At 48.5% G+C, this 11800-nt stretch overlaps 2 protein-coding genes across 14 annotated transcripts in view; one reads left to right on the top strand and one right to left on the bottom strand.

The window, feature by feature from the left end:
• Positions 1–1511: 1511 nt before the first annotated feature.
• On the bottom strand, positions 1512–9133 carry LOC121364542 (ubiquitin carboxyl-terminal hydrolase 51-like). 3 transcript variants are annotated; one of them, XR_005956874.1, is made up of 3 exons: positions 8202–9133; positions 3673–7942; positions 1512–2819 (listed from the first exon to the last, which is right to left on the bottom strand). XR_005956874.1 is itself a non-coding variant. In XM_041487918.1 (2 exons), the coding sequence occupies exons 1-2, from the start codon at positions 9061–9063 to the stop codon at positions 7859–7861; spliced, it is 423 nt and encodes a 140-aa protein (XP_041343852.1). In that variant the 5' UTR covers positions 9064–9133; the 3' UTR covers positions 5362–7858. The 3 variants fall into 3 exon arrangements, 1 of the variants encoding a protein (XP_041343852.1); XR_005956873.1 differs by having other exon boundaries at positions 1512–7942; positions 8353–9133; XM_041487918.1 differs by lacking the exon at positions 1512–2819 and having other exon boundaries at positions 5362–7942; positions 8725–9133.
• Positions 9134–10335: 1202 nt separating this feature from the next.
• The window catches only part of KDM6A (lysine demethylase 6A), a 150925-nt gene continuing 149460 nt past the window's right edge, over positions 10336–11800 (top strand). For all 11 annotated transcript variants that reach the window (XR_005956871.1, XR_005956872.1, XM_041487917.1 and 8 more), the window contains exons 1-2: positions 10336–10626; positions 10831–10894. Coding sequence is in view for 9 of the 11 variants with exons in the window: in XM_041487917.1 (XP_041343851.1) it covers positions 10469–10626; positions 10831–10894 (222 nt within the window). In the remaining 2 variants the exon portion in view is untranslated. The remainder of the gene's footprint in view (positions 10627–10830; positions 10895–11800) is intronic.

Raw genomic sequence — 11800 nt, 5'->3', positions numbered from 1 at the left:
TCTCTGAAAGAAAAAGTCAAGAAATTTCTACAACAAATAAGCCTGCACACTTCTCTTTCCTCAATATATGCTTGGTTTCATTAAATTTTACTGAGCTAAATCTTATGTATTTCTCATCAATATAAATTTGGCCAATCTGCAAAATCTGAATTACACTCCCTGATGTAATTTTACTAGTTACTCTGAAGTCATTAACTGGTATTATTCTTCCATTTTAAATACCCACAGGCATGATTCTAATTTTGAGTACAACATTTAAGCTTCTAATACAAACAATTACATGTTCATGGGGAAAAACTTTCTGAATGTTAATGCAGAGGAGGAATCACAGTGCACATATTAAGGCTGCAAAGCAAGGAGATAGTAGTTAAAAGTTCAATTTTTAATCTTTAACCCTCATGGTCTTTATTGTTTATTTATCATTATTTTAAACACTTTTCTGAATGGACATCTCTCATTCCTAAACTTCTCAATAAGCATAACGGAAGCATTTCAAAGCCGGGCTAAGGAGGGAGTGCTTAGTTCAGGAAGATAATCTTTATAGTTCTAAACCTAAGAAATAATATAAAAGACACAAATTCTTTCCTAAAAGTTTCTGTAAATAGTGACATTAAAAAAAAAAAGTCTAAGAACAGTAATCAGATGAAAAAAAATTGGTAAGAGTTTTCTTTAGAATGAAAGAAGAGTGGGAACTATTTTCCTATATAATCTACCAGTTTCATCAGCTGTAGATTATGTTTCTTTTTTAGCCTTGCCAGCTGTGTAGAACTTGCTCGTTTTTGCCATGCTCCACTGGGAAAGAAATGTGTACACAGGTAATGCAGCAAGTGTTATCTGGAAAAATGAGTTATTCCTCCTTTCTGTGAATCAGGGGTTTGATTCCCAGCAACAGCTGCTGCATCAGAACAGCAGAAAAAGAGAGATCATGATAAAGACCAACAGCAGTTTGTCCAATTCTTCCAACTTAAAATCTAACCAGCAACCTAATAAACAATTACTCAGAGGTAGTAAGGAGTTACTAGTAGGTAATTTCTATGGCTCATAAGCTTTTAGAGGTACCAGGTTTTTGTAATTTTTAACTTGGTTTTTATTACTGTGATAGCAATCTGCAGTCAGCCTCACAAGATGCAATCATTTTACTGTGCTGGGCAGCCATCCACCAGCTCCTCAGGCACCGCTAGGAACAGGCTGAACGTCCTTACAAAACAATCTCAGGATTCTTCACAGCAGCTGTCAGCAGTGATGCAAGATTTATTAACAAGACAAGATTTAATTGAATTCAGTATGCTACTCAATAATGCAACCACTGTATCATCCGTTCTGGCATTTGATTTCACATTAAATTGATGTTATTCTTAAATATTTTTCAGCGTGCCACACAATATTGCATGGGAATAATGACCATAAAAGTTGTCTGGAAGTGGCTTTTGCCTCCCCTCTGGAAATTTCTGGGGTTTTGTTTGCTTTGTGGATTTTTGGTTGGTTGATTTGGGTTATTTGTCTGTTTGGGGTTTTTTTGGAGCGGGGTGGAGGCTGGTTTATTTTTTTTTTTTTAATCTAGGCTATTTCAATGACTTTGCCTCAGTTTCCAATATAGCTTTGCAAACACTTAAATCAGTATGTGAGGGATGGCACAGGGTTAGTAACAGAGGCAGAGAGGGGACTGTCAGAAGCAAGGGGTGCTTTTCCCAAATAAATGTCACGGGACCCCTCCTGAGGCACCATCATTTTTGTGACCAGCTGTGTCATTTCTGACAAAGTGCTGATACAGTCATTTGTTTGGCTAAGACTGGGGGGAAAAACCAAACCAACCCCAAACCACATGATCATTTCTGCTTTTTGTCAGACACTTTGTCATTTGAACACAACATTCACGTTCTACACATTTAGTGGAAAACACAACAGGGACAGAAAGAAGAGATGGAGTAAGTGACTGGTCAGAAGAATTGAGCTACAGAAAAGGCCTCTGTCCAACCACTGCTCAAACCCTCCTCACACACTTGGCTCTTCCCTCTCACAGGATGGGTCAGGCTGGAGAGGACCACCATGGGTCACCTGATCTCACCTCCCTGCTCAAGCAGGGTCACCCCAGAGCACACAGCACAGGATTGTGTCCAGAGGGGAGATCTCCAGTGTGGGAGGCTCCACACCCTCTCTGGACAATCTGTTCAGTGCTCAGTCACTGCACAGGAGAAGAAATTCTTCCTCATGTTCAAGTGGAACTTCTGGGCATCAGTTCCTGCTTGTTCCTCCTGCTCCACTGCTGGGCACCACCAGCTGCTGTTGGGATCTCCCTTTCTTGTACAGCACCAAACCACCCACCCATGGCAGGGTTTGGAGCCAAACCACTCCACCTGGGAGACAGAAACTGTGATCCTCCTACTTGTATTTCCCATGTGTTTTTTGCAGACCGCTGACAAGAAGCACCTACATTGCAAAATTAGTAACCCCAAATAAATATGAAAAAATCATAGAAGAGGCTTAACAGCAGGTGTTTTGCTCTTCAGTGATCATATATATTGTATTCAGTTGTTTTCAGAGAGACAGAAGCATAAACAGTGCAGGATGTCTCATTTAACATGGGTTGATGTAACAGAAACCAGGAACAACGCTGAATTTACAAGAAAACCTGTGTCTTGTTTGGTTTCCTGAATAAAGGAACTCTGATAAGCATTTAAATGTTGAAAGCTTATCTGGACTGATCCATTAAAAATGGGACTTGATGTTTACTGAGCAGAAAGTCTCTTCAGAAGATATTCCAGAACCTGCAGGTTCACATCCTTGGGATGGTGGAATTATTCATTAGAAATATGCCTGCACTGAAGGAATATGTAATAAAAACAAAACCAATCACTTACTAAAAATCCCAAACCAATTACATGATAGACAACAGAAGTACTTAAAAATCACACACTTATCTTCTTCTTTGTACAGGAAACAAAAACTATGATCTGAACAGGACCAATATAATTTCTCAAGACTCTATCCTGGTCCTTTTTTGTATAGATTACCCTTGGGAAGAAATGTATCTGTACACTTTCAAACTTTCATGTGGAAGAAATGTTAACAATGCACTTTCAAACTTTCATGTCTTTAAAATAGTGTCAGTTGCATCATTACTTTAATGGTCTCTAGACCAGACTGGAGTAGCTGGGATACCTACATGTAAGCATCTGAGTTCAGCAGGGGATGTGGATATTTTTGATTGAGAGGAAGGAATATTAAAGGGACTTTGTTCTCAGTGATACTAAGAAGCCATGGGACAAGTATTTTGTTATGTGAAGATGTGAATTCACAATTTCCAGTGAAATTTTGTGTATCCACCAGTGGCAGAAAGAGCACCAAGTTAAGGGTATCAGGGCTTTGGAAAACATTGCAGATTCTCAGTGAAGCTTCCCTTTGCTACCCCAATTCCCAAGAAACTTTTGTCTCATTGAGACTAATGGCAATTTCCTTCCTCTCACTCAGCTTTCAGTTTGGGATTACTTATCCATGGAGAAAAACACTGTTTTGACTTTCCTCACAAGAGAAAACACCACAGGACTCATTTACAGACAAAAGCCAAACCAAAACACCATTAGAGAAGAACATCTCATAAACTGACTTCAGTAGCACTGAGTATATTTATACAAATACACAACTGCAAACTTCCAAACAGAAACCAAACTGTACCTTGAGAAACTATAAGATGGGAAATTCTCCCAGTCATTCCTAGGGATTTCCTGTTTCACAGGTTCTCAACTGAAGTGCACCTGAAGGGGGAAGCAAGGAAAAATGTACTTAAAGGCAGGGTTAGCTTTGGATTTTATGAATGTCAAGCTGTGGTAGAAACTACTTGTCTTCCTCACATCATCCTGGTGCTTGCAGCTCTGTGAGAGGTCTGATCCAACTCTCATTGACATGCAGAAGACACAGTGGAGCACTCCTAGAGAAATTCTAATCATAACCCGCCTCTTGAAAATAGCAAACTTAACAAAAAAAAGTTTCAGTTCGGTGTTTTGCTTATCTTCCAGTTACATAGGATGAACACATTTACATGCTTTGAGTACAACCCCACTGTATCCTATACATCAAATTAATGGAATGCCACCTCATTTCGGGAAGCTTCAAAATATAAGAGTGTCGTCCTACAGCAACTAAGTCTGCAGATTGAAGCATGGTGCTTTATTTCATTTGAAATGCCCTGACTCACCCATTGCTGCGAGGGAATCCTGAACTGCTTGGACAAGGATGGAGAACTGTCATTGTTTGTGTTTAGTCTTGAGCCAAGGCTTTGACTCTGCCACACCCAAAGTCCCAAAGCTGCTTCTGCTGTTTGCACCTTTAAAACTCTCACCTGCGCACCATTACAAGATTTAGTGTCTACCATGTGCAAAACACCCGATTTTAAAAGTGGCTGATGTAAGAAATGAACAGAGAAGAGAGACTACAGCCAAGAGTGTTTAGATTGGTTATTGAAGATTTTTGTCCTTTTAGACATGGACATAAATGTTAACAAAAAGCAACATACACAACTGTTGAGGCTTTTAAAATAAGTAATTCCCAGATACTTTCTCAAAAAGATTTGTGTATGAAACACTAAATTAAATGCAGTAAGAGCACGTGACATCCTCTGCTCTTGGAGAAAAACAAAAATAGCAGATAATCAAGTATTTTGGATAATATTGGATTCTATCCCAGGATTAACAAAAGCTAACAAGATATCCATTCACCTGGTTTGCTGAGCATCAGGATTGGCTTTTTTCAAATGTTTACACAAAAACCCTCATAATTTTGCTCAGAGCTGGTTTATAAATGTGGTTTGTTTTTCACTTCCAAGCCAGAAAACCAGTAGGCTACAAAGGTATCAGCCCAGCAACTATTATTAAGTCAATACATATAAAAACACCACAGAAACAAAAAGATGGGATTTTTTTTTTCCTCTTCTTTACAGCATTTGCCAAATTCTATTAAGTTACAACTGTCAATCTGAAGACAAGTTAATATAAACACAGTATTTTATTATCAGCTTCTCAACAGAGAAAAGCTTCTCAAATTTCTGCATGGAAACACATGAAACACAAGAAATTTCAGTTTCTCTGCACTGTTCTGGAAGAGCAGAGATCCTTGTTCAGGATCATCTCCTGTCAAACAAGTGATTTCTCTGGAAGGTGGCAAGTCATAAACTGTCACATCTGGTTCCTAGGGATAAGACAGACATTCACCTAAAACTATTACCATAAATGAAAGCATTTCCACATTTGGAATGCACACCAAAGACACAACCAAAAGTGCTGGAGGTGGGAGGAACAGGCACAATTGAAAAAAGATGTAAAATCTACCAACAGTAGCACTGTAAAGGAACCACCTCCTGGACAAGTATAATTTTTCATATTATTTATTTCTCCAAGTCAGCAGAAACTGCCAGTTAGCATTACACAAATTTATACAGTGCAAAAATAGGATACAGATATTCCAACAGTTGTTTCCTCCACTGGTAGAGCTTCAGCAAAGGGGTCTCTGTGCTCATGCTGGCATGGCCAGAACTGGTCTCTCTTACACAGCAAATGTACAGAACACCCCAAAATGCCCTGCTTTCTGAATGCCATCCAACAGCTCAGAATGCAGTCGAGGTGAGGACACAAATTCAGTTTTCCATGTTTGGACTGAATTGCTGACATGCTGCTGCACAGGGATGGATTTTAATGCTTACCTGATGACTGTGTGGACTTCTTATGACCATGAATTACCACTTCACCCCCAGATGAATTCCAGCATTAAGACTTTCAAAGACAATCCAGGTTTTAAACTCATGCTAACCAAAGTCAGAGAGGACAATAGACAAAAATGACTACATTGTTCAAACAAGACAGAACAATAATAATTAAGGTCTATAACCAAAGCATTTAGCCTTGATTTTTTAAAACTTTAATTAAAAAAAAACCCTGTATTTTCTTTCTTTATAATAACCAATTTCCTAGACTAGTTCGCTCCCCTTACTACCCAAAGCTAGGAAAGTATTCCTGAGATTAAAAAGCAATTTTTTCTTCAACATAGTGATAAACAGCATCGTGATGACTTTTTTCCTATTTTCAATAATAATTCTCCTATCCATGTATTGGTTTTTCTTATTACCAGCAAAAGCATTTGCCTTTTTCTGTGGGGAAAAAAAAAACCAACTAAAAACAACCCAAAACCTTGGGGTTTAGATCAGCTTCCCCAGTTTCTTGACCACCATATGCTGTCAAAACACAGATCATCACACAACACCCACCAGAAATTTAACAAGGGTAGTACAAGGAACATGTAAATTGCAGGTAATTTTACTACGAACTCCTGGACAAAAGAAAAGCCACTGCTAAAGTACAAAAAGGAAGCACACAGGATTTTTTGTTCCAAATATCAAGAAAATAGTTTAGTAATTTAAGCTTTTCTTCTTTAACCTTGGAGTAAAAGAAAACAACAGTAAGGAAAACAAAAGCAGAAAAAGAGATGTGTTAATGAAACTGCTTTCTCCCTAACTGACCCATTGGCACATTTTACTAGTTTATGCTGCTTTCCCTCACAAGCCAAATACCCACATATTTCAGGCAGGCTGACTAAAATGTATCAAGATGGCAACAATATAAGTATCAGATTTATGTTTTGCAGGACACAAAATGGCATCCTGTGGGTTCTGTTGGTCAGTCTGCTTTTTTGTTGCTGTCTTTCATGTCACGTTGTCACGTGAATCCAAGGTTGTCTCATCACATTTTGCCTGCTCTGCTGCAAAAGGATTTGCCTCATAGTCAGAGGCCTCCTGAGCTATTGGGAGCACAATGGTGACTCCACACCTCAAAATCCTTCCTTAAACAGCATCAGCAGAGATCACACATGGCTCCTGACCTTTTTCAGACTCTTGGGTAAGGAGATGACCTCTGCCCTCATTTGCTTAGCTGGTCAAGGCTTGCAGCTGCCCAGAACTTCCAAAAGCAGGAATGAAAACCAAACCAATATGAACTGATATACCCAGCTTCAAACACCACAGTTTTTCCAGGGATGGATCTTGCTGCAGGTGACAGTAAAGTATGCCTGGGCTACACAGGACCATGAGATCTGAATTATATCCAACTGATCTACTGCTCCTTCAAATTTCCTACCTGACTTGGAAGTGACAGCAAATAAATAAATAAACAAACAAATAAATAAATAAAGGCATCTGGAAGTTCAATGCCAGCAATTCAGCCAGGGTATGGGGGTTAAGAGTGGCACTGACAGTACCAGAGAGGTAACTCAGGGCTTGTGACTTCAAGTGCACACAAGTTCCAGCTGGACTAGGACTCTGCTTCTAAGTCTCTTGATTTGCTCTGTTGTTCAGCAATCCCTTCCTTCCACTGAGAAATGGTTTTGTCTACTCTCCTTTCTGCTGATTTATACTCAGGATACTGCAAAGTGGAAACTTTACACCTGAGAGTCAAGACTGAGAAACACTCTGCATTGAAACCCCACACTTATGGCACATTCCCACCCGGTCAGCTCTTGGCACTGATTTTGGCACCTGAGGAAACTCTGCTGAGAGAAGCCATGGACGATACAGATGAACACAGATGTTTGATCATAGTGTTTCCACTATTAACAGACCATGGCCCCTTCCCAGAACCAAAAACAACTTGCATTTTATCTGGATTTCAGACTTGCAAGTCCTTTAAACACAAATGCCTTCTCTTATACCAATACTCTCAACAAACTGGCTGCTGACTCTTTCATGAAGAAATGCAACATCATCAAACCCACATGCTTTTTTTTGTTCTTCCTGCATTTGCATCAGAAAGCAGAGCTACATTACAAGGCACTGCTTTTAAGAGCCGCATGGACACACTACTCTGAGTCTTCATTTGCATTATTTAAGACTTTGTCTTGACCAGGTCTCCATTCCTGCCAGCGTCTCTGCACCATCAGGACCAGAAAACATGTAAGGATCCACCTGAAAAACATCACTGACATGTTAGTTTAACACTTAAAGAGGCAGAAATGGGCTTCAGTGTTGTGAGCATGATTGGAGAGCATGCATTAAAGGAGAACCAGCAAGCAGCAAGCACTGCATAGGATGGTCTTTGGCCTTGTTCACTGAATTCCCAAAGGCAGCTAAAGGGCTTTACTTTTGCTTTAGAGCACCTAGCAATCATCAAACAGGAAATTCAAATAGGAAAAGCCAGCCCAGACACAGAGCTTCAGCCACACACCAGAGAAGTGACGCAATGCTGTTACGGAGGGCTATTCTGAGCTATTTCCAGCAAATGGGAACGAGCTGTGCCCTCACACACCCACAGCAGGGCTCAGCTCCTCGTACACACCACAGAAGAGCCAAGATGGAATGATCTGCAAACATCTTACTTAAAAAGCACTAAAGCCTCCTGGCTGTGTGGCCAGGAGAAACGCGGTCCCTTGGGTTCCTGGTTGAGCTGGGAAGGGTGGAGAAACCCAAGGATGGTCTGGAGGCACAGGAGCGTGGATGAACCATTCCCAGAAGCGTTCAAGGCCAGGTTGGATGGGACTCTGAGCAACCGGGTCTAGCAGAAGGTGTCCGTGCCCATGGCAGGCGGCTGGGACGAGATGACCTTTCAAATCCCCAGTCAGTCTACGATGCCAAGGTAACGCTTCATCTACAGGTCGGGCTGGAGCTGCGCTAAGCCTTACGAAGCAGGGAAAGCAAGCAGCAAACTATCTTTCCTTCCCGCGCCTGAAGAAATCCAGAGCTTTACTCACACGCGAGGCGTGCCCAGAAGCCCGAACTCCCCGGTGTTGCCATTCCCGTCCTTCGCGCTTCTCGCACCGCTCCCGCCGGGCCCGGGCCGGGCCCTCCCCGCCCTCACGCCCCGAGGCCCTCGAGGCATCGCGAGACTTGCCGCGCCTCTCGCGCGAAGCGCGCGGCGGCGCTCCGCGCCACGTGACAGCCGCGAGGGCGCGCGCGCGCCGGCGGGGCCCGCTCCACCTGTCACGGGCTCCCGGGGGAGGCGGGGGGGAGGGGGGCGTGGGCGAAACCAACGGCGGGGGCGGCCCCCGCCCTTCCGTGCGACCGTTGCCCGCAGACCAAGGCATCTCCATGGGACCAGCGTACAGCCCCGTTACCGCTCCGGGAAGCCTTTATTTTCCGCTTGTGCCAAGAGCGCCACGCCCGAGGTCTAGCAGAAGGTGTCCGTGCCCATGGCAGGCGGCTGGGACGAGATGACCTTTCAAATCCCCAGTCAGTCTACGATGCCAAGGTAACGCTTCATCTACAGGTCGGGCTGGAGCTGCGCTAAGCCTTACGAAGCAGGGAAAGCAAGCAGCAAACTATCTTTCCTTCCCGCGCCTGAAGAAATCCAGAGCTTTACTCACACGCGAGGCGTGCCCAGAAGCCCGAACTCCCCGGTGTTGCCATTCCCGTCCTTCGCGCTTCTCGCACCGCTCCCGCCGGGCCCGGGCCGGGCCCTCCCCGCCCTCACGCCCCGAGGCCCTCGAGGCATCGCGAGACTTGCCGCGCCTCTCGCGCGAAGCGCGCGGCGGCGCTCCGCGCCACGTGACAGCCGCGAGGGCGCGCGCGCGCCGGCGGGGCCCGCTCCACCTGTCACGGGCTCCCGGGGGAGGCGGGGGGACCTACTGCCCCCCGCCGGTGGGACATGGCGCCTTCCTCAGCGGCGTCCACTCCTCCAGCCCGGAGCCCCCGTTACGCAACTCCACCCGTGAGCGCAGCCCTCCCTCGTTCCTCCTCCTCTTCCCACCCCAACGCCCGCCACTCCCGACATCGCCCCCCCTCCCCCGCCGTTCGCTTTTAAAGGCGCATCCCAACCTGCTGGCGCTCGCTAATCGAAAAGCTCATCTGACTGACGGCCCGCTCAGCCTATCACAATCGGCGGCTCGCCGAAACTCCACCCCCCTTATCACTTACTGACCAATGGCGTGAGGCCGGCGGGGGAGGCGGGCGGCGAGGGCCAACCAAACCGGAGCGCAGCGGCGGCGGAGCGCAATGACTGACGTAAGTCAACAAAGGTCACGTGGGGCGCGGCGGAGCCGCCGATTGGCTGCGCTGACGCGGGCGGGCGGGGCGGGACGGGGGGGTCGCGGTGGCGGCGCGCGGGGTCCGCGGTGTGACACAATTACAACAACTTTGGGCAGCGGCTCCGGGGAAGTTTGTACGGGCGGCAAAACACACCCCGAGCCGCGGGGCGGGCGGAGACGGTTCCCCCGGCTCCCCGACACTTCGCCTCTCCGCGCCGCCGGCGGCGAGCGGCGATGTAAACACCGCTCCGCCGCCATCCGCAGCCGCCGCCTCCTCCTCCTCCCCCGAGTCTCCAGCGCTGGGGCTCCCTCCCTCCATCCCTCCCTCCCCCTCCCTGCCGGCTGTTGTTGTTGTAATAAAAGTTGTGGTGTGTGTGTGTGTCGGGCACCCCGCCCCGCCCGGCGCTGGGGGGTGTTGGGGGCGCGCAGGGAGGGGGGGGTGCGATCCGCGAGTTAATTACGCTGCGTTTCCATGAAATCGTGCGGAGTGTCGCTCGCCGCCGCCGCCTCTGCTGCTCCTTTCGGTGATGAGGAAAAGAAAATGGCGGCGGGGAAAGCGAGCGGCCAGAGCGAGGAGGACTTCGCCAGCTTGACAGCCCAGGAGAGAGAAGCCCTATCCGGCCTCGACAGGTACCCGCTCCCCACTGCGCCCCGGCCGCCTCCGTGTCCCGGCTCGGCCCGCGCTCCCTCCGTGTCCCCCCGCTCCCCTGCCCGCGGCTCCCCGTGCGCCGCCGCTCCCGGGCCGCGCTCTGCTCTCGCCCGCCCGCCGCGCTGACTCTCGCTAACGCCGGTGCCTCTCTCTCCCCTCCCTCCCGCCCGCTCCCCTCCTCGCAGCCGGCTCTTCGGATTTCTGAGGCTTCATGAAGATGGCGCCAGAACGAAGGCCTTGCTGTTAAAGGTAAGCGCGAGGGTGGATGTGGAGCGGGGATGGGGGGGAGGGGGGGGAAACGGGGGATGGGGAGCGAGGCGGCCCCGCCGCCCCTTCCCTCGGGACCCCCGGGCCCGCACGGTGAGTGTGTGCAGGGGGTGTGCGGGGGGCACCGCCACCTCCGCGGGGTCTCAGCGCGTTGCTGCCGCCTTTGCCCCTTTCCTTTTTACCCCCCCTCCCCCCCGCCATTCTCCCCGAGCGGGACGAGGGGAGCGTGGCCATGCGGGTGCCTGTCCAGCCCTGGGACGGGAAAGTGGCGGAACCCGGGGCCGGGAGCGGACGGGCCGGGGGAGGGGGCGCGGGGGCGGAGGGGGGGGAGGCGGAGGACGAGGAGGAGGAGGCGGCGGCAGCGGGGGGAGAGCGAGGGAGGGAGGGCGCGCTCGGCGCTGCTGACGTTGCCGCTCCCCGGACCCTCCCTCGTGATTTTCGCCCCCAGCCGCCGGGAGCGGAGCCGGGGCCGGAGCCCGCGGGGAGCGCGGGGTCCGGGCTGGGGCGGGCGCGGCGCTGAGCGGCTCCCGGAGCCCGTCCGAGTGACTTGTTTACTCTGCGGGCCCCGCTGCCTCCATCCAGCGTGCCCGGTCCTTACCGAGCCCCGCGTCCCGCCCGCCGTCCCGGCTTGACAGGGAGCGGGGCGTCCCGCGGGCTGCTGCCGCCCGGCCCGGTGTCCGGAGAGAGGTGTTTGTCTCTGTGGAAAGTTGTTGGCCCTGTCATTTAGTTAAGTAATGGCTGCTCCTGTCGGCCCAAGATGGCCGGACAGGGAGGAGAAAGAGAAGGGGGGGGAGGTAAACACGAAACAAACACCGGGAGCGAGTATGGGGAGCGTGGAGCCCCCGGTGAAGGCTGAGGGAAACTCTCCTGCGCATCCCAAGTTCTTTC

This window comes from Pyrgilauda ruficollis, unplaced genomic scaffold (genome assembly GCF_017590135.1).
Source record: "Pyrgilauda ruficollis isolate IOZ18807 unplaced genomic scaffold, ASM1759013v1 scaffold85, whole genome shotgun sequence".
Classification (NCBI taxonomy): domain Eukaryota; kingdom Metazoa; phylum Chordata; class Aves; order Passeriformes; family Passeridae; genus Pyrgilauda; species Pyrgilauda ruficollis.
Note: the sequence above shows the minus strand (reverse complement) of the source record. Positions and strands in the feature narration are given on the sequence as shown.